The sequence below is a fragment of the Pelmatolapia mariae genome, linkage group LG1 (genome assembly GCF_036321145.2).
Source record: "Pelmatolapia mariae isolate MD_Pm_ZW linkage group LG1, Pm_UMD_F_2, whole genome shotgun sequence".
In the NCBI taxonomy this organism is placed as follows: domain Eukaryota; kingdom Metazoa; phylum Chordata; class Actinopteri; order Cichliformes; family Cichlidae; genus Pelmatolapia; species Pelmatolapia mariae.
Genome location: NC_086227.1, coordinates 5,539,718 through 5,561,596, shown reverse-complemented (window position 1 = coordinate 5,561,596; position 21,879 = coordinate 5,539,718). Strand labels below are relative to the sequence as shown.

Here is a 21,879-nt window from a genome sequence, read left to right as displayed (position 1 = left end):
ATGCGAGCAGCTGCATTTTGCACCATCTGTAGACCTCTTAAACTTTTCTTTGGTAGGCCAGAAAGAAGAGCATTGCAATGATCAATGCAGGAAGACACAAATGCATGGACAAGAACCTCTGCAGTGTCGCTTGACAAAACTTGTCTGATTCTGGCTATGTTCCTCAAATGATAAAAGGCGGTCTTTGTTATCTCTTTTACATGAGATTCAAAGGAGAGCACCATGTCGAACCACACACCCAAGTTTTTTACCTTGTTCCTGCAATTTATGGCACTGTCATCAATTTCCAAGATGAAATTTTGGGACAAGTGCTGAAATTTGTTTGGCCCAATGACCATCAACTCTGTCTTATCAGTATTTAGGAGCAAGAAATTATCCGATAACCAGCCCTTAATTGCAGATAAACAACATTCTAGTTTAGAGACTTCAGCACAATTTCCAATGGTTAAAGGAACAAAGCTGCAGGTCATCAGCGTAACAATGAAAGGTTACATTAAAAGAACGTAAAAGAACACCAAAAGGCAGCAGGTACATAGAAAACAGCAATGGTCCAAGTACGGAGCCCTGAGGGACCCCATGCCTCACTGCACAAGTCTCGGAGAGATCATTTTTAAAACTAACAGTCTGAGACCTCCCAAGCAGGTAAGATCTCAGCCATGATAAAACATTTCCTGTAATGTAAAATGTTCAAGCCTATCCAATAAAATGCAGTGATCCACAGTGTCAAACGCAGCACTTAGATCCAGCAGTAATAAAACTGAAGTGCGATCATTGTCTGCATTTACCAGCAGATCATTTACCACTTTCACTAAAGCTGTTTCTGTGGAGTGATTTGGTCTAAAAGCAGACTGAAATGGTTCCAACAGATTGCTTGTTGACAAATGCTCAGTGAGCTGCTTAAAAACCACTTTTTCAAAGATTTTAGATAAAAAAGACAGATGTGAGATGGGTCTATAGTTTGCGACCATGTCAACATCCAGTCCAGGCTTTTTCAAGATTGGCACTACACAGCTGATTTAAAACATTCAGGAAAGACTCCAGTCGTCAATGAAGTATTTAAAAGAAAGAGAATGTAGCGTCCTAATACTGACCACAGTTCCTTTATAACCCAGGCTGGTAGAGGATCCAAAGAACAGGTTGTACATCGAGCTGCTTTTACAACCTTAGTTAATCCAGACAGAGAAATAACCTTGAAGTCACGGAACAGTTTATCAGCACCAACAGGCAAAGCAGGAGGGAGTAATATGATTTCTAAGTGTTTCAGCCCTATCTCTGAAAAACGTAAGAAAGTCATGAGCTATCAAATTAGAACAGCAGAGAGTTGACTTACTCTCTGTAAGTTGCGACACTGTGTTGAAAAGGAGTTTTGAGTTATGTTTATGGCTCATGATGAGATTTGAGAAATAATTTGCTTTCGCTGTCGACATCGCTGATTTAAGAGAAGACAATGAGTCCTTCCAAGCCTGGAGAAATACTTCTAGTCTGGAAGATCTCCAGTGACGCTCTGCTTTTCTACAATTTTTTCTCAAGTTCAAGAGCTCCTCATTTAACCAAGGCATAGGGTTCCTTTTTTTACATTTCAACATCCTTAATGGAGCAACAGAGTCCAGTAGTTCAAGAAGTGTATTATTAAGATTCGCAGTCAAGGTGTCCACACATAACTCCTGGGTAAAAATAGGGTCCAACACATCAGGTAGATGTAATTTAACTCCAAGCAATGTTTTGGGGCTAATATAACGAGATGATCTGAGGGGCAATTTTCCCCTCTCAGAAGCTGGAGATTTAGGGATTAAAATATCAAATAAAATTGCGGAGTGGTCTAGAATAGGTAAAACACAATTTTCAGTCATTGATACATTCAGCCCGTAGCCCAAGACAAGGTCTAGAGTGTGGCCCTTGCGTGTTGGCCCAGACACAAATTGTGTGAAGTTTAAGGAATCAGTTTACATTTAAGAAATCTTTGACCAGGGGTTTATCCTCACAACACAGATGAATATTAAAGTCCCCCACTATAAGAATCCTTTCATAGTGAGTGATAAAACATGTCAAGAAATCTGAAAATTCCGAAATAAACAAGTCATTATATTTAGGTGGACGATAGATGACTATAATTAGAACCACGGGACAGCCTAAAGTCAGAAGTTGGGACTCAAATGAGGTAAAAACACCAGAACTTTGTATATGTTTGCATTTAAAACAGTCTTTGATGATAGAGGCTACCCCGCCTCCCCTCCCAGACAACCTGGGGGAGCTGAAGAAGCTGGCATCAGTGGGGCAAAGTTCCAGCAAGGGTGCCACTTCACCAGCGCGCAGCCATGTCTCAGTTAGGAGCATGACATCCAGCTTATGAGTACCAAAGAAGTCCCGAAGAACATGAGTTTTATTTGATACAGATCTTGCGTTTAAGAGAGCTAATTTAACTCTCTGTCCATCCGTGGTAGGAGGCAGGATTTGTAGGTTGTTCATATTTGCTCCACCTCCCCTCGTATCCCTTCGGCATGGCGACCAATAAAGCAGCCTCGGGTGAGCGTGCTCCGATGACGTCGGGTAAACAGGAAGAAGGCAACGCTGTTTGAGGCCAAAATAAAGTCCTAAACAGCCAGGGTCACCGATGGTAAGGACCCGCTGCATCCAATTTCTGACCCGAACACGCTTCTCAGAGCGCGTGCCGCGCATTCGTCCACTTCTCCAGCGCTTCCGTTTCGAAGGATTCCAGGGGGGATCAAGGCGATGCAGTTCCCCCGGTACCGACGCCAGAGGCGGCGGGAGTCCTCCACATCGCTCGCTAACGCTGGGGAGCTTCAGTAGTGAGTCACGGATATTAAGCAGCGTCTGTCGCTCATATACCAGCAGGGAGTGGGTTTTTAAAACTAGCATGGACACCACTAAGAACATAAAACATAAACATTGCAGAACCGAGAGACGGCGTGCCATGACATCCGGCGCCATCTTCAATCTATTATTTAAAACAACGTAAAAAATTAAAATGAAGACAACAAAGTAGTTGACCCTTTGTGAAATTTGCAAGTAAGCTTGCTTACTGGTTTGAGTTTCCAAAAATTCAGTGACGATATATTCAACAGGGATTCAAACCTTACCCAGGGCACCACCCTAGAGCCAATTCATTTGAAAGCATGTAGGCCTTAACCCATAGGGCATATATAAGCTCAGCTTATATAGGTGAAGACCTACAGATCCCGTATTTTGTGGATTGGTGTACAGTTGAAGGTCTTGGTGATCTAATATACAGCTCCTTTAGGCATATGGAGTGCCACCTCTCTGGTGTGGAAGGAGCCTGAGCTTATGGTTAAGAAACCTCAACCTCATTTCACAGCATTTTTGCTGAGGAGGCTGCACAGACCTTTCATTATTTGGTAGCTGCTACTTGTTGTAGCACCAGTACATGAACTACATGGTGGACACCAGAGATGAAAAATGCTGTCAGGTTAAAGCAGTCCTGTTGAGCTTTGTTGGCTTTTGGGATCCTGGATACACCTGTTAGGTACCAACTGAAACAAAACCTTGGTGATTTCTGAAAGGCTTTTGTTTGGTTTAAAGTAATTCGGGCAGACCATCAGAAAATTTTGGAAAGGGAAAATTTTCCCTACCCACTGTTTACTGGATTGCTATTGACTTCAACTTAGGATGCATTCAGGCAGTAGCAGTAATTTGAGTTTTCCTAAGCAGTACTGACATGTCTGCTGTAGAGAAGGTAGTCTGGAAACACGGGGGCAGCTGAGATCACTGGGATGGTTAAAAACATGCTTTAAATGTTGGGGGTTATCCTAGTTGACAAGCCTCTTGGAAATCAGTGACATTTCCCTTGGATTGTCTGAATTGCTGTGGTGGTCCACCTATTAAAAAAGGGGGAACAAATAGTGTGTTCTAACTATATCACAGTTCTCAGATTACCTGAGGAGCTCTATTTGAGGATACTAGAGAAGAACGTCTCCCCATTAGTCAAATCTTGAATTCAGAAGTTAAAATGTAGCTTTCGTCCCAGTAGTGGGACACTCAAGGCTATTCAAGGATACATGGAAGGTTGTCCAGCCAGTCTTCATCTGTTTTTTGCACTTCAAGAATGTATTCAAATGCATCCTTTGAGATGTACACTACAGGGTGCTTTGGTAATATGGGGTTCTGGGCTTAATGTTTTTGGCTATTTGGACCCTGTGCAACCATTGTGGGAACTTGGTTTTGTACTGCTGGCAAAGAGTAAGACTGAGTGTACTGGACTCCACCATCACCGGTCTTTGTCACCAGTTTTAGTCATAATTTATGGATCAAATTTCTAGGCACAGCTAAGAGGTTGAGGATGTTGGATTCAATTTTCTCTGCATCTAATCCTAGCTTTTTCCAGTTGGTATGATTCTGTTGGCTTTATGAAGCATTTAGGTTACTCTGGGGTTTCTGCAGCCAAAAGTAGAGCTACTAAGATGTGGATTGGAACTTCTGAGTCTGAGGCCATGGTTCTCAGTTGGAAAAGGTTGCAGTGCCACCTCCAGGTTGGGAATGAATTTCTGCCCCAAGTGAATACATTCAAGTATCTTCGTGGCTTTCTAGAAAGAGCCTAGAGAGAAAGAGCCTAGAGACCCACTTTATACTCAGTAGCAAATAGCAGTAAGATAAGAAGCTATAAGGCTGTTTCTGAACAAGTCTTAAATAACAATTTTCAGTACCTGCTGTACATTGAAACAGAGGCAATACAAAATGAAAATATAGGTTTTAGATTTATCAAGTGACCAAAGACTAATTTAAAAATATGCTAATTGTGTTTGATGTCAGTTGTGTGTTAATTTTAAACACCTTTAAAATGTGGATAATAAAGAAAGGAAGCTCGATGTAGTAGACCATCCATTCAAAAACATTAAATAGTTGAATAAATGAGCAATGTTAGCTGACAGAGAGGTAATATCTTTTCATGGATTCTGAGTGTTCTCCGAGGGAAACAAGAACATTACTATCAGTTTTAGAATTAAAAACCAGAGAGAAGATAACTGCAAATCTGGAATCAGAGAAAAATAAATTCACAGGATAGACTTTGATATTTCATGTTGTTTTTCTAAACTGAACTGAAGTTGGAACTTGTAACTTTACAACTTTATAACAGGAAAGCTGAAGCTTTCATCATGATCAAGTTCGTATAGTGATCATCATCAATTTTCTTTACCCCACTGAAACAAATAAAGCTAGTCTACAGCAAACATTTATTTTATCAGCACAATGAAAGAGAAATCACAGAATAAAAGATTTAGAATAACTTGACTAAATATAGGCTGCAAAGGCTTTATGTTCTCTCTATAAGTGAATTTGCTTTTAAAGGCAGTAATAAGAGAACACTAATGTCTTACAGTCATCCTGCTGGGATGTATGGAGGAGAGAGTGGGCAGTGAGTAGCTATATTTGGAGCTCTGACTAATAGCTTGCAAGAGATAGCCCTCCACATTTTCTCTGTTACTTAATGTTCAGCTCTGAAATCACTCTAACCTAAGCAACTTTCCTAGTTCTAGATTACAAAATGTATCTTACAAAGCATTTCTGGCTTCATTAGAAATGCTTTTGATTCCTACATATCTCCACAGTTGTCTTGAACTAAATGATGTAATTTCCAAAGAAATGTTACATTTCTTGGTATGAAATAAGAACACCATTTAACCAATAAAACTGCAGCTTTAACATATTAATGCTGGCTGACAGAGCTGATGGAACTTATAAACAAGGGCAAACAACTACTATGAAAAACACAATTGCTGATTGACTGGAATGATTCAAAATGATCTGGAAAACAGTGTATGAGGACCAACAGAATATCACTGGGAGGCTAATAAACATCATAGAACTGGAAAGAAGAACATGAGATGGGTGGGAGTGCCTGATCTGAAAAGAAACAGTTAATAATGAAATGATTAATAAATAATGATTAATAAATGAAAAAAAAGCCAAAAGCTTTATTTAAATTGAGGGTTATCGAAGTAGCATGGGGAATAGCTTTGTGGAATTCTTGTCTAATATTGGAATTGTAACGGATTCACTCAATTCAGACTTCAATTCAGACTTCCTGTATGTTTTTCTTTTCCTGCATCTATTATATAGACTACATAGTGAAAAAGAGCACATTTCACAAACATGCCACAACTCTTTCTTTGCATCTGTAACTCATCTGTGTTTTTTTTGGGGGGTTTTTTTTTTTATCAGATTTGATCTCTCTGACAAGAACAAGTTCTTTGACAGCAAGACTCGGAGCTCCATAGTAAGTATTTGTTTTAGTAGATGGATGGTTGAAGAGTTAACCCTGTATATATTGATTCAATTACATGTCAAAATAAAGAAATAATTGTTTGGCTTATGATTATAAGGTTCCCAATTCTAATTCTGTACAACAAGAGAGTGGCTGGAATTTAACCAAAACACTTCATGAATCAGAGTTCCCTGCTTTGTTTTCCTCTGTGCTTCATTTTCTTCTGTGTTAAATGTTCAGCTCCTCATCCTCAAAGATAGAAACTGCATTATTGCTACAGTTTTCTTTTTTGTTGTTTAACGGTCAGGTCTATGAGGTACTGAAGAGGACAAAATGCATGAAACCCAAATATCCCTTGGGTAAGAAATCTGCCTTTCTGATACTAGGAATGAATCAATGTGCAATTAATCTTAGTCTCTCTTTGATTAGTTCCACAGGCCGAGAGTGGTCTTGACACATATAGAATTCCCCATCATGTCCATTTCAACCATATCAGTACAATAGCTAAAATATTAGATGAACGTCAATATTCCCACAAAGGACTTTTGACTGTGTGAGAAACAGAATTGTACTGAAAAAAACTACTTTATTCTAACACGAAAAAACAGCCTAACACAGTAAAACAATTTTTAAAGTCCACTTCTAGGTTTTAACAGCACCTGAAGAAAAATATTAAATTAAATTAAACTGGAAGAATATTAAATTAAGAATATAAAATGTAGCTGACGGTCACATAACTCAGGAAAGTCAGATTTGCACAACAAATGATGATAAAATTGTGACCACCAGCACTGTTATTATCAGCAAAAGTGGCAGTGATCTGCTAAGAAACTACAAGTACTGCACAACTGTACAAAATACAGAAACTCTGTAGGACAGCAGCTTTGCACTAGCTTTTATTTATGAGCGATTTACTAAATATGTTGATGATAAGAGCTGACTGTGACATTATACTCAAAAGCAAATCAAGGGCTTCAGATAATGAACTAATGGTTGATCATGCACTCTTTTCTGCATTTAATTATACAACATGGTGGCAGAGCGTGAGTAACTGATGTTGTGTGTGTGTGTGTGTGTGTGTGTGTGTGTGTGTGTGTGTGTGTGTGTGTGTGTGTGTGTGTGTGTGTTTCTGAATTATAATTCTGTTGAATGTGCCTTCATGCAGGGCTCACCAGTCTGCTAGCCAATGGTGTGTACACATCTGCTTATCCTCTCCATGATGTGAGTATCACACTTTTGGGCTATCTCTCCCATGTTTGACTGAGAAGGCTGATGTTTATACACCAAGATAATGATTATAGTTCAGTGGGTTTCCTAAAATCTACAAATACTAAGCTGCTTGTACACTATTATTTAAAACGAAACAAAAAAAACCCCATTGTTTACATTTACTCTCAGCTCTCTGACCAGTTGTGATTTATTCAATGCGATTTTATGTATTTTTATATGGCTCAGTTTAAGACAGTAATATTTTTTTAGTTGTGATAGTGTAATTGGGGTGGCTGTAGCTCAGGTGGAAGAGCAGGTCACCTACTAACCAAAAGGTTGGTGGTTTGATCCCAGTCTGCTCCAGTCTGCATGCCAAATATTCCTGGGGAAGATGCTAACCCCATGCTGCTCTCTGATGCATCCATAGGAGTATGAATGCATGTGGATGTCAGATAGGAAAATGGTAAAAATGGTAAATGGCCTGCATTTGTATAGCGCTTTACTCAGTCCCTAAGGACCCCAAAGCGCTTTACACTACATTCAGTCATTCACCCATTCACACACACATTCACGCACTGGCAATGGCAAGCTACATTGTAGCCACAGCTGCCCTGGGGCGCACTGACAGAGGCGAGGAAGCACTTAAAAAGCACAGAAAAAGTGTTTGGGTGACTCGTGAATGTACAAGTTGTGTAAAGTGCTGTGTGTGTTTTTAGTTCATGATGTATTGACTTTTAATTCCATGGTGTCTTTCTACTGTTTTATTTTATATCTGCTGTGATTTTGTTGTTTAATTGCTTGTAAAATGTAAATAAAATGTATTATTGTTGTTATTTTTACCAATATTCCTTTTCTAAATTTTAACCTAAAGTCAACTAGGGAGGCTTTTATACAGTGGAAATGTGTATAATACTGAATATGAAACCTGTGTGTTACAGGGAGACATTGAAGGGGTGAGTGCAGAACCTAACGACAGGAAGGTAAGTAGAGAATACAAATACTTATTTGTAACAGTATTACACCAAAACATAGTCTATTAAAAAAAATCTCACTTATTTTCAACCTCAATTGACTGATGACAAAACTGTGACCTTACACCTTATTTTTAACTGACAATGGAGTTTGGAAGCTATCGTGGAAGCTCAAGTAGAGTAGAAAAGCACTACGTAATAACTAATAACTAGTCCATTTAGCATTACAGATACTGAATTAACTATCATGTATCTTGATGCATGCTCAATCTTCCAGGTAAGGAAATCACAAAAGGTTGATTCTGTTCATCTGGACGTTTTCAGTGGGAGAAACGTGTCGTCACTCATCCAAGTGACTTCTTCAGTCTCAGCTGACTGCAGGTTTCCTCTTCCTCTGATGATTGCACATAAATGACACTTGATCAATGGCCATGAGTACCATTCACAGAGAGTTGGGGAATGGCTCCAATCACAGCATTGTAAGATGGTGAAAGATGTACAATTAGACCCCCTGCTCGATTCAGAGATGGTCTCTCTCTTTTCACGTAAATGGCCTCCTTGACTCACCCTTAAACCAGCGTTCCTCCCTGTACAGGATGTGTACATTCTCATTGAAAGAGTGTCCACTGGCCTGTAGGTGTCATCCACATACCTGAATCAGTGACTTGGTTGTGTTCCTGGGTAGGATAACATGGCCCTCTTTTCTACTTCTTCTATGTACAAGTTGGCCACAATGGGTGAAACTGGGGAGCCCATGGCACACCTGCGTTTCTGTCTGTAGAACTGACCCTTGTATGTGAAATAGGTGGAATGAAGACACCGTTCCAAGTCCAAATACACTTGATCGGTGCTGAGAGTGGTCCTGTTGCTGAGATCGGGGTCATCCTGTAATCTCTTACGCACTACGTCTACTGCTTCAGTGACTGGAACACAAGTAAGAGAGACGTAACAACATACAACACCATTTTTTCATCTGCCTCCATAATGACATCTCTCACCTTCTCAACAAAATCTGAAATGTTCTGGATGTGGTGTTTAGAGCTGCCTACCAACGGGTTGAGGACTGAAGCCAGAAACTTTGAGATGTTATAGGTGACCGAGTGGATCACACAGACTATTGGTCTTAAAGGTGCACCCTGTTTATGTATCTTTGGTAAACCTTTCAGACTTGGTGTAGCTTCCCTCTGGTTATATTAGTGATCAAAAAACTGATCTCACAGCCATTGTTCATTTAGTGGGCTAGTTTCAGTCGTTGTACAAATGTACTGTTTATAAGGTTGGGGAAACCTGCAGTCAGCTGAGACTGAAGAAGTCACTTGGATGAGTGATGAAACGTTTCTCCCACTGAAAACGTTACGTCCAGATGAACAGAATCAACCTTTTGGGCTAACTGTCATGTGCTGTCCCCCTGCTAGAATTAGGAAATGAGAATGTACAGAGCTAATGCAGTCAACTGCTTTATAACTGCATCATATAGCAGTTGGATGTGGGTATGACTATATATGTGAATGGTTGTCTGTTTCTGTGTCAGCCATCTAATAGACTTCTGATCCCTGAACCCCCAATAATGAATGGATGGATGATTATGAAAGTAAAATCTGGAAACTTTTCTTTTGGCACAATAAATGTTATTGCATCAGCACATATAAAAAGAAAAAAACTGATAAATCTGCAAAAAATAGCCTCTAATTCTTTAACATATATATATATATATATATATATATATATATATATATATATATATATAAGGTGTACTCTCAGTGGCAAGGGAACAATAAGAGAACAGCACCACCAAGGCTGGAGACGGAGCAATACTGGAAGAGCATTTGGGAGAAGGACGCAACCCATAACGGCAATGCTCAGTGGCTAGTGGATCTGAGGGCAGACCATAGCGACCTTACTGAACAGGGTCCAGTAACCATCACAGTGGCAGACATCCAAGAAAGGGTCTCCAGTATGAAGAGTTGGACAGCACCAGGGCCCGACATGGTTCACGCCTACTGGCTGAAGAAGCTGACTGCACTCCATGAGCGTCTGGCAGCACAAATGAACCAGCTGCTAGTTAACGAGAGACACCCGGAATGGCTAACCGAAGGTCGGACGGTCCTGATACCCAAGGACCCCAAGAAGGGACCGGTCCCCTCCAACTACCGACCAATAACCTGCCTCAGTACTACATGGAAGCTCCTGTCAGGCATCATATCGGCTAAGATGAACAGGCACATGGCACAGAAAGGGATTGGCAAGAATACCAGAGGCGCAAAACACCAGCTACTGGTAGACAGAACAGTCAGTCGAGACTGCAAGACCAGAGTGACCAACCTGTGCACAGCCTGGATTGATTACAAGAAGGCCTATGACTCAATGCCCCACAGCTGGATACTGGAATGCCTAGAATTGTACAAGATCAACAGGACCCTAAGAGCCTTCATCAGGAACTCAATGGGCATGTGGCGTACAACACTAGAGGCCAACTCCAAGCCCATAGCACAAGTCACCATCAAGTGCGGGATCTACCAAGGAGATGCTCTGTCCCCACTGCTGTTCTGCATAGGCCTGAACCCCCTAAGTGAGATCATTAACAAGACTGGCTACAGATACCGACTACGAAACGGAGCAGTTGTCAGCCACCTCCTGTACATGGATGACATCAAGCTGTATGCCAAGAGTGAACGAGACATCGATTCACTAATCCACACCACCAGGCTATACAGTAATGACATTGGAATGTCGTTCGGACTGGAGAAGTGTAGTCGGATGGTAACAAAGAGAGGGAAGGTAGTCAGAACTGAGGAGATCGAGCTACCAGAAGGCAACATTGCAGACATAGAGGACAGTTACAAGTACCTGGGGATCCCGCAGGCGAATGGGAACCATGAAGAGGCCGCTAGGAAAGCTGCAACCACCAAGTACCTGCAGAGGGTCAGGCAAGTCCTGAGGAGTCAGCTGAACGGTAAGAACAAGATCCGGGCCATCAACACCTACGCCCTGCCCGTGATCAGGTACCCTGCTGGGGTAATAGGCTGGCCAAAGGAGGAGATAGAAGCCACTGACATAAAGACAAGAAAGCTCCTGACCATGCATGGAGGGTTTCACCCCAAGTCCAGCACTCTGAGGCTGTACGCTAAGCGGAAGGAAGGAGGCCGGGGACTGGTGAGTGTCAGCACCACAGTCCAGGATGAGACAAGAAACATCCACGAATACATCACGAAGATGGCCCCAACTGACAGCGTGCTCAGTGAATACCTCAGGCAGCAGAAACCCAAGAAAGAGGAGGAAGGCGAGGAACCATCATGGAAGGACAGGCCCCTGCACGGTATGTACCACCGGCAGATAGAGGTGGTGGCTGATATCCAGAAATCCTACCAGTGGCTGGACAAAGCTGGACTGAAAGACAGCACGGAGGCACTAATCATGGCAGCACAGGAACAAGCACTGAGCACAAGATCCATAGAGGCTGGGGTCTATCACACCAGGCAAGACCCCAGGTGCAGGCTGTGTAAAGATGCCCCTGAGACAATCCAGCACATAACAGCAGGGTGCAAGATGCTAGCAGGCAGGGCATACATGGAGCGCCATAACCAAGTGGCCGGCATAGTATACAGAAACATCTGTGCCGAGTATGGCCTGGAAGTTCCGAGGTCAAAATGGGAGATGCCCCCAAGGGTGATGGAGAATGACCGGGCTAAGATCCTGTGGGACTTCCAGATACAGACGGACAAAATGGTGGACGACAGCCGTAGTGATTGATGTAGCGGTTCCGAATGACAGCAACATCAGAAAGAAGGAACACGAGAAGCTGGAGAAATACCAAGGGCTCAGAGAAGAGCTCGAGAGGATGTGGAGGGTGAAGGTAACGGTGGTCCCCGTGGTAATTGGAGCACTAGGTGCAGTGACTCCCAAGATAGGCGAGTGGCTCCAGCAGATCCCGGGAACAACATCGGAGATCTCTGTCCAGAAGAGCGCAGTCCTGGGAACAGCTAAGATACTGCGCAGGACCCTCAAGCTCCCAGGCCTCTGGTAGAGGACCCCAGCTTGAAGGATAAAACCGCCCGCAGGGGCGAGATGGGTGTTTTATATATATTTGTAGCATGTGATATATTTATTGAGTCATGCTTCTGTTCACAGCTCCTGTACGAACAGTGGGCAAGCTACAGTGTTTTCTACAAGTACCAGCCCATTGGACTTATCAGGTGAGATCCATATCTGGCATAAAATTGCTGATAGGAAATGCAGTTTGGACAAGCGTGCAAAACCACAATTTATTTGTCCTATGACTTTAAATTGAGGAAATTAATTTTAATCAGAAAGGTCTTGTAATTATGACTTTAATAGTGGCATACATGACCTATTTACATGGAATTAAGCTCAACTATTAAGGTATCACAGTTAATTTCGCAGTGATGGATTTGACAGTGATGTGACCTCTGTATCTCCTCTCACCCAGGAAATATTTTGGGGAAAAGGTTGGACTGTATTTTGCCTGGTTGGGAGTCTACACACAGATGCTGATCCCTGCTGCCATCATTGGAGTAATTGTATTTCTCTATGGCTGTGCTACTGTCGATGATAACATACCTAGGTACGCTGGACACATTTATTTATTTATTTTTTATTGCCTTTATTGCAAGTGTCAGCTTGCTATGATTCCAATTTTGTCTAATACTCACCACAGGTAGGTTACATTTTTGTGATTTATTTATTTTTTTTTGTGACCTGTTGACATTTGCATCACAAACGGAGTGAACAAATTTCTCATTTTCATGTCTTAATAACAAGAAGAACGTAGCCAGGAGTACAGGAAAGCATAGGTCTACAGTAAAGAGAGAGGTGGCAATGGAAAAGGCTTATAGTGAGTTGTATGTGGAACTAGAAGCTAAGAAACGAGAAAAGGACTTGTACCAATTGGCTTGGTAGGTAGATCAAGCCAGAAAGGGTGTGCAACAGATTTTAGGTTCGACGAAAATGGAAATGTGCTAAGAAATGACGGAAATGTGTTGAGAAGATGAACGAAGTACTAGAGGACTGTTACTAAATCAGGAGGTGGAGAGGATTAGTAAGGAAGAAGTGAGAGTAGGATGAAGAGTGCATAGGAAGTATAGGAAGTTGGTCCAGTTGGTTAATATACCTGTGGAAGTATGGAAACTGAAAAGAGAAGCAGGTCTCAGTAACAGACGGGAAGGTCTCTCCAACTTTTGGCTTAGACTGATTCATATCTGCCATCTATTCTTTTTTGTTAGCATGGAAATTTGTGATCCCAGAAACAATATTACCATGTGTCCACTATGCGACCAAGCCTGCAGCTACTGGAAGCTGGTAACAGCATGTGGCACAGCCCGAGCCAGCCATCTGTTTGACAATGCAGCCACTGTGTTCTTCTCTGTCTTCATGGCTCTATGGGGTAAGTACAAATTGCTGTCCAAATATATAGGCAACAACCAGAAAATATGTAGACCACCAACAAATAAAGCTCGTGCAGCAAAGGATTGCTAAAACTGTACCAAATTCAAGACTGTATTGTCTGTAAAGGTTCTCAGTCATCCAGGTCATCGTAGTCTAAGGAGCTTGGAGCTCCTTTCCAAGCTCCTTAGACATAAGACTGTATTATTTTAAAGTTTCGAACTATGGAACCAGCACTTTTGTTTCAGTGCATTTTTAGTGTTGGCAGTTGCAAAGTCAAATACTGCCAGACTTTATATTTCATATTTTATATTAAGAAATATGAAAGGTGCAATCATACAAGTGGAGTCATCAGCTGTGAGCAATGTAACATCAGCACATTTTATTATGAACCCCTTATATTAATTAACAAAAAGCATTTGGAGGATTGTAAAATGTACATGATTTCCAAATATTTTTATAAATCCGTACTTTTTAAATAAAGGCACTGCTTGCTGTTGATTATGTACATTATGTAATAAAACTTGCATAACCTTATATGAATAGGTACAATAAAAATATAAACTGCTCATACTCTCTATGGTTGCTGTTTATATATACGGAAAATAGCAAGAAACATGTTGCAGCTGGTGTCCAAGCATGCGTTGAGTCTGTGTATGTCTTATTATGTAGCTGTTCTCTTTATGGAACACTGGAAGAGGCGGCAGATGAGACTCAACTATGTCTGGGACCTCACAGGTTTTGGAGAGGAGGAGGAGGTGAGATAACCCCACATGTATGTGCTTTAATGCACAGAGCACAATTGTTACCTAGTGTTAATTAGTAAATAGTGATAATGAATAATAAGTTTGCACTTTTTGCACAAGTTCTTTTTCTGTGTAAATATTACTGTACATCTTTTTAATGTTAATGTGCTAATTAAATTTTTAGGACCACAATAACTACAAAACCTGCACAGTTTGTATTATAAATGTGTGATGCAAGATGATAGAAACACAAATTAAATTGAAACTTGAAGTTTGTTGTTGCAGTGCCATATGTTCCAGTTGATCTTTGCTAATTTTAGAATGTGCTTTGGTCAAAAATGAAAGCAGATGTTAAGGTTTAACAACACTCTTCTTCAAACAGAGACAAATATAGATATAAAGGATATAGGAATCTTCTATGCAGCTATCTTAAAAACACATTCCTATAGTAATAAGTAACATAATGGTTGAGATAAGATAAGGTTCCCACACAAACCTTTAGGAGTGAATGTCTTTTAAATTATAATGTACACAGTACAATTCAATACAATATCATATGCTACAATTTAATGGAATGAAATAATGCACTTCACCTCATTATATTACTCTTAAAAAAACATGAAATGTTTTTAACTTGACACGTAAACTGATATCGCTTTTATATGTTTTTATGTGTTTGGTTTATTTCACAGGAGGAACACAAGGTTTGCATCTGACTTCTTTTTCACTAACTGTTACAGATCTGTTCTGAAACTACTTTTTCCAACATTAAGCTCTTCTCATTTAAGGTGTCTAACAGTCTCCCTGTGGTCTTTTTACTTGACATGGTCTTTGTCTCTGTGGTTCAGTAGAATGTTGTACATCTAGCTTGACTATCTTTTGAGGTTTGTTCTGAAGATGTGGTCTAGTTAATTAGTTGATCAATACAGCAGTCTTGGCATTTCTAGGACTCATAGCTCTGAAGTTGTCTGACTTGACTTTTATCTTTTTTTTCCTGTTTTTTTTTTTTAAACTTTAACTTTTATTTTTAGTGGGAATAACTTAGAAATGACCACATTATGACATTCTTGTTTCTTCCTTGTCACCCTGCTATTACAATGTTATTACGGAGCTGTATTTCCATATTATTACCCCCAGTTTTGGGGCTCTTATTATCCTATTACAGTAATTTCATGGTAATAATACTCAACTGTAACTACTGTTGCTACCATTATATTACCTGCATATTAAGTGGTTATTACTTTAGTAATTGCATAGTAATGAGTTAGAAATTACCATATTATTACTCTTGTTACCCTACTATTACCCCTTTATTACCGAGCTGTAATAGCAAGTGCTACCAATTCTTGACTTTTAATCTTCTTGAAATAAAAATCTCAAATGCAATGAGGATTCAATACAGGCAGGATTTTTTGGACCCATGTTTGATGTGTATTTAAAATGGTTTAACAATTCATTGACTGAGACACCCCTTAGATGAAGGAGCAACTAAGAATGTTCTAGAGAAGCTGCTAGCTGACCTTTGAGTTCAGAGATAGAGCAAATGCAGGTAGAAGTTTCTGAGAAGGAAATGGAGCCAAGCTATGAAACATAAAAAGCTTGTAATCAGATGAATTAAGGTAAAGTAATTCAGTGTTATTCATGAGATGCTGTAGCCCAGTACAAGGTCCAGTGTAGTTGGCTTTTGACTGACTTTTCAAGATTAAATGTCTCGAACATGGTGATTAAAACAAGCAGTAAAGCTAGAAAAAGAAGAAAAAGAGCAAAGGTAATTATTTGTGGTTGTTATTACAAACGATAGCCATCCCACCCTCATATTTGAGTTGCTAGGCATTAGTAGTTAGGGTGGCCTCTCTTTGTCAGCTGGATGTGGTATCCCATCCTTTGGCAGGACTCAGTGATAAAGAAAAATCAATATTGTGAATAAAATACATCTTTGGGACCTCATGTTAAGTCAACAAAACAAACAAAAAACAAAACGTAGTATAAAAACTAGAATCGGTAATAAATACAGCTGACGGTTGTGATGGCTTGCATAAAAAACTGAGTTAGCTACTGAAACAGAATTATTAGGGCAGAAATGTCCATGTACAGTAAGGCAGCTGCAGAATTAATGGTGGGGGTTCAGCATGACCTTGTGAAACATGCTAAGGAGGATTGACTTCTAGGATAGGTCGTGCAAGGTTCAGGAACGTTGCAATGCAAATGGCATGGTATCATTTGTGTAAGTGGTAAATATGTTGGTCCTTCTTGATCCAAGTCTGCAGGTTATGGGGTTCAGTTAAAGCACTGGCCTCACAAGAAACCACAGGCTTAGGTAGGTCCACATAATAGAGAATTACGAGCTTAAAAATGCGGACTCTTTTAGATCACTTTTAGCTCTGGTGGTACCTCAGTGGACATGTTGGCTGGTAGAATAATCTTATGTCAAATATATATATTTTCTCCAAAATGGATCAAATAAAAAATCTCAGTGGAAATATGGAAGCAAATACATTCTTCATGTCATCTACTTTCTGTAGTTCATACGTCAGTGTTGAAGTTGCATATCGACACTGTGATAATGTAAAGCAGGTTCTGAATTAATGTCTTGTTAAATATCTAGATGAGATTGTATTTAAAAAATGGTTACTTGAAGAAGTTCAAGCTATTTCTACTTGATCGGTCCACATGAAAAATAGCCTTGTTCAGCACACTATAGACCAGTTCTTCTGCTTACTGAACTGTACTGGACAACATTGTCATTTTTCCTATTTGGAAGCTTGCTCATGTCTGTTTTACTGAGCCTGTGTGTCTGTACATTAGTCTGACACATGTACCTTTAGGCCACTGTCTAACCGTCAGCTTTGTTTTCTAGTGATGCAGTTTCTCTTTACGCACAGCTCCTCCTCCGCTGGGTACACATCCATTCAATTCTGGCTGCATATCACATTCCTTAAGATATAAACATGTATTTCTCACCATTAAAGGAACATTTCACCATCAGCTACACACATCACTATTACACAACCATTTAATGTAATTTGTAAATTAAATGGTTAAGAGTTAAATTTTGGAAGGAAAGAATAAAAATTGGGAACCAATATAATGTTTAAGAATACCGAGAAGAAAAATAACGGTATTAATCCTAAAGGGAAAATTATATGCATCATTAATCATCATCATGTGTCATTGTTTTAAACTTTATGTAATACTTGTTTGTTCGTTTCTTTGGGGATTTTTTTTTTTGGGGGGGGTCCCAGAAATATAAGAAATCCCCAAAATACTGCCTTTTTAATGGGTGTTAATAAATTTCTAAATGAGCTAAAAATATGATGGATTGATGCTTTCCACCTTAAAATTCTGTTACATGCTAAAATAGGATAAACAACTGCTTGTTTAGCCTTTTTCAGAAATAGGCTAAACAACTACTGAATCTGTGCTTAACACACGTTGTTGGAAAGCACCTTGACATCATTAAAACTAATTGGGTAAAAGTGTGCACTAAACTGCAAGCTGGTGTATTTCTTTCATGGTGAGTTGATACATATCTTCCTTTTCTTGTGCAGAGTTGTACAGAAATCTAAACACCAAGTGCTTATTTTGCAAAACTTTTTGCCACAATGCTGTTTAACTTATTCCTATCTCCATTCTGAATTCCAAATGGGATCTTCTCTTGCAAGTTTAACGTCTTGCACATTTAGTACTAATCAACAAAAAGTACCATCAATAAAAGTAACAAGCAAATGTTCTCTTCCAGGACCACAATCGAGCTGAGTACGAGTTCCGGGTCATGCAAAAGAAAGTGAAACTGGAACATTCGGGCTTGATGGTAAAATTAAGTCAATTTTTTTCTGACAAAATTTTTTCATGTTTCCAGTGCTTTATGAAAATATGGATATTGGTTTAATCGCAATCCTATTTTATTTACATAAACAGTTGCTGATTTAAAAATAGTGTTGGTTCAGTGGTTGTTGTCACGTCACCTTTTCCCAAAGTTCAAATTAATGCATGTTAGGTTAACTGGTTATTCTAAATTGCCATTGGATGTAGATATAAGCACATATAATCAAGCACTGTGTGTGAAATGGTCAATGTGGGTTTAATGTAAATCACTATGTAATATGTTGTGTTCTGCTATGTAATGACCTGCAAGCCACAGAGGTCACTACATAGTGATAACTTGCTTGATTTAACTGGTTTTCTGAGTACAGCCTGATTTAATCTAATTGGTTGTTAATGATTTTGTTACAAAACTTTGCTTTTGAATAAAGATAAGGCTCAGAGTGTAAGATATCCTGAGCCCCCCAAAAAATCCTTGTGTTATATCAAGGACACATCTTTTTCATCCTATAAACATGGAGTCATCTCAGCATCTTGACCCAATTTTAAGTCGCTCAAATGTGACACTATAGCTGAAGGCAGCATTAATTCTGCTCCACTGGAGCCACCGATTTGTGTCTATGTTTGTTATATGTGCTTTGTGCAACTCCATGACCAGTGTATAAAGGGCTGCTACTGAAAGACAGAAAGAAGGCAGTGGAAGGGGAATCGCACATACCAACAGAACATCTGCTGACACCATCAGGTCTTAATGCCCTTCATTGTGTGTGTGTGTGTGTGTGTGTGTGTGTGTGTGTGTGTGTGTGTGTGTGTGTGTGTGTGTGTTGGGGGATGTGTTTAGGATGAAAAAGTGAAGCTGACATGTACAGATAGGCTGCCTGCTTACATGACTACTGTGGTCATGATGGGTTTTATGGTAAGTATCAGCAGTCTCCCCACTGTGTTCACAAACATGTGTTTCTGAAACATGAGTGATGATGTCATTATCCCATATTATTTCTGTTTCTGGCAATACTATGTTGAAAGGTTTTTGTAAATGAGAAAAGCGAGAATATAATGTTACTGCATCAGTTTTAAAATTTGGACTACAATAATGTGCTTAATCACAAAATGAATTCAGGCTGTTATTAATTGGAGTATTGACAATGTATTTATATTTGCCTACAAATACTTGAAGATAGGCACACTTCAATACGTGGGTGACAAGTCAGTTTTTTACAGAAAACAACTGTGAAAACTGTAATTTAGCAGAAAAACAAGTACTTATCTCACATCATAAATATGCAGTAGTTTCTGGGCAGGAACTATATTATGGAGGGGATTCATCGTTCATGCGTTTACATCTTTAATAGTCAGTGTTTATATGCTTGATATATGTTTTATTAACCCCTCATTTTATCAACGTAAATGTGATAAATACTGTTCTACCCTACCAACTTACAAGAAAAATGAATACCATAAAAATTTCCTGGCTGATGTGACCTTATAACAATAAAGCCAAGTCTAACTTTTTTTAAAATATATTTCACTGTTCAAACATAACTTTCAAAAGGAGTGTTTCCTTTCCTTTAAAATACCTGGACCTTGGGCAAGGTTAAGCCACTCAAAACATGACCTAAAACGTACAGTGTACTTTCAGTTTGAAAGTTTTATTTGTCACATACACAGTCATACACAGTATGATATACAGGGAAATGCTTATTGTTGTGCAATCTTGTACTGATTAAAAATAAAATACAAGAATAAAGTAAAATTGAAAATCAAGTATAAAATTAAAATAAAAAAATCGAAATTAAAAAGATGTGCAAATCAACAGTGTGCAGATTGACAGTGAACAAAAACAGTTATTGTTCATTATTTTGTTATTAAGTGCATGGAAAGTGTAGAGAGTCCAGTCTTACATGTTTTCCCACCCTCACTGACTGGGCTCTGTCTGTGAGAAAGTTGAGGATCCACTGACAGTGGTCCTAGTTGGTGAAAAGAGCTGAGGGGATTATACTACTGTACTACGGAAATTTAAAATGTTATTATTGTAAAATGCATGAAGTTATACACTACTTACATGGTTAATGGCGTGATTTTTATATAGCACTTTACACAGCATGGCATGCAGACTGGAGCAGCCAGGGATCTAACCACCGACCTTATGATTAGTAGATGACCTGCTCTATCTAGTAGTGTGTTAGCATTCTCTTTTGTCAATCTCAAAGAAATTGTAGACATTTTACCTTTAGCACCACTTTCAATCATTAATCCCTAAACACAATATTAACTCCTCCTCATGCCAGTGTCTTAAAAGTAGTTTTTTATACCACTTAACAAATGCAAGTACATTCCCATGACAAGGTCCTTAGAATTACAAGGTCATCAAACAACTTGGCTATGGAGCATACGTTACCTTTGCAAAGCACTTTATAGGGTATTATGTGATTATGTGGAATGAAATGAAGGCTGTGATTGAATATGCTGTTGTATGAAGATATGGGTATTTAATAATAATAATGGATTGCATTTATATAGCGCTTTTCGAGACCCTCAAAGCGCTTTACAGTTCCACTATTCATTCACTCTCACATTCACTCACTGGTGGAGGCAAGCTACAGTTGTAGCCACAGCTGCCCTGGGGCAGACTGACAGAAGCGAGGCTGCCATATCGCGCCATCGGCCCCTCTGGCCAACACCAGTAGGCGGTAGGTGAAGTGTCTTGCCCAAGGACACAACGACCGAGACGGTCCAAGCTGGGGTTCGAACCGGCAACCTTCCGATTACAAGACGAACTGCCAACTCTTGAGCCACGATCGCCCTTAATAAATGTGTCTTCTACAAAAAACTGGAATCAAAATACTGAACATAAGCTGCTACTGAAATTTCATCGAGACCAATCTAAATGCTTCAATATGGTGGTTAGGTTAACTGGTGATTTTAATTTGCCCCTCAATATGAGTTAGATAAAGCATGCAGAATAATCCACTATGTGCTTAGAATAGAATAGAATAGAATTCAACTTGATTGTCATTGCACATGTCACAAGTACAAGGCAACGAAATGCGGTTTGCATCCATCCAGAAAGTGCTTTAGACATAATATAGATATATTACAAAATATATATTAGCAATAATATAGATATATAGATATATTACAGAATGGTTCTATTATAGGTATGAGGGTACAAATATATGGGTCTATTATGGGTATGTTACAATGTACACGGTATTAAGGTATGTTATGAATATGCTATAACTATATGTACAGGCTTTAGAGAGTGTACAAGCTATGTACAGGCTATGAACAGGATATAAATATGAAACTATACAGAAATATGAAATATAAAGCTATATGGAAATATGAACTATGCAAGTTATAAACAGTTGTAGAATTATAATTATCGTATTGTACAGAATGATTGTCTATACAGCATTTACAGTAGTGCAGTTAAGAAATATGTGGATAACTTCTACAGAGGCTATATAATGTGCTAGTGGTTGTGAGTGGT

General features: G+C 39.4%; 1 protein-coding gene across 2 annotated transcripts in view; it reads left to right on the top strand.

The window, feature by feature from the left end:
- The window catches only part of ano1a (anoctamin 1, calcium activated chloride channel a), a 70,398-nt gene that overhangs the window by 36,805 nt on the left and 11,714 nt on the right, over positions 1–21,879 (top strand). Inside the window, exons 6-15 of one of the 2 annotated variants that reach the window (XM_063470590.1) lie at positions 6,196–6,250; positions 6,546–6,597; positions 7,404–7,459; positions 8,386–8,427; positions 12,547–12,611; positions 12,866–13,000; positions 13,659–13,819; positions 14,491–14,576; positions 18,304–18,375; positions 19,228–19,302. In XM_063470590.1, coding sequence (XP_063326660.1) covers positions 6,196–6,250; positions 6,546–6,597; positions 7,404–7,459; positions 8,386–8,427; positions 12,547–12,611; positions 12,866–13,000; positions 13,659–13,819; positions 14,491–14,576; positions 18,304–18,375; positions 19,228–19,302 — 799 coding nt within the window. The remainder of the gene's footprint in view (positions 1–6,195; positions 6,251–6,545; positions 6,598–7,403; positions 7,460–8,385; positions 8,428–12,546; positions 12,612–12,865; positions 13,001–13,658; positions 13,820–14,490; positions 14,577–18,303; positions 18,376–19,227; positions 19,303–21,879) is intronic. The other variant, XM_063470595.1, reaches the window with a different exon arrangement.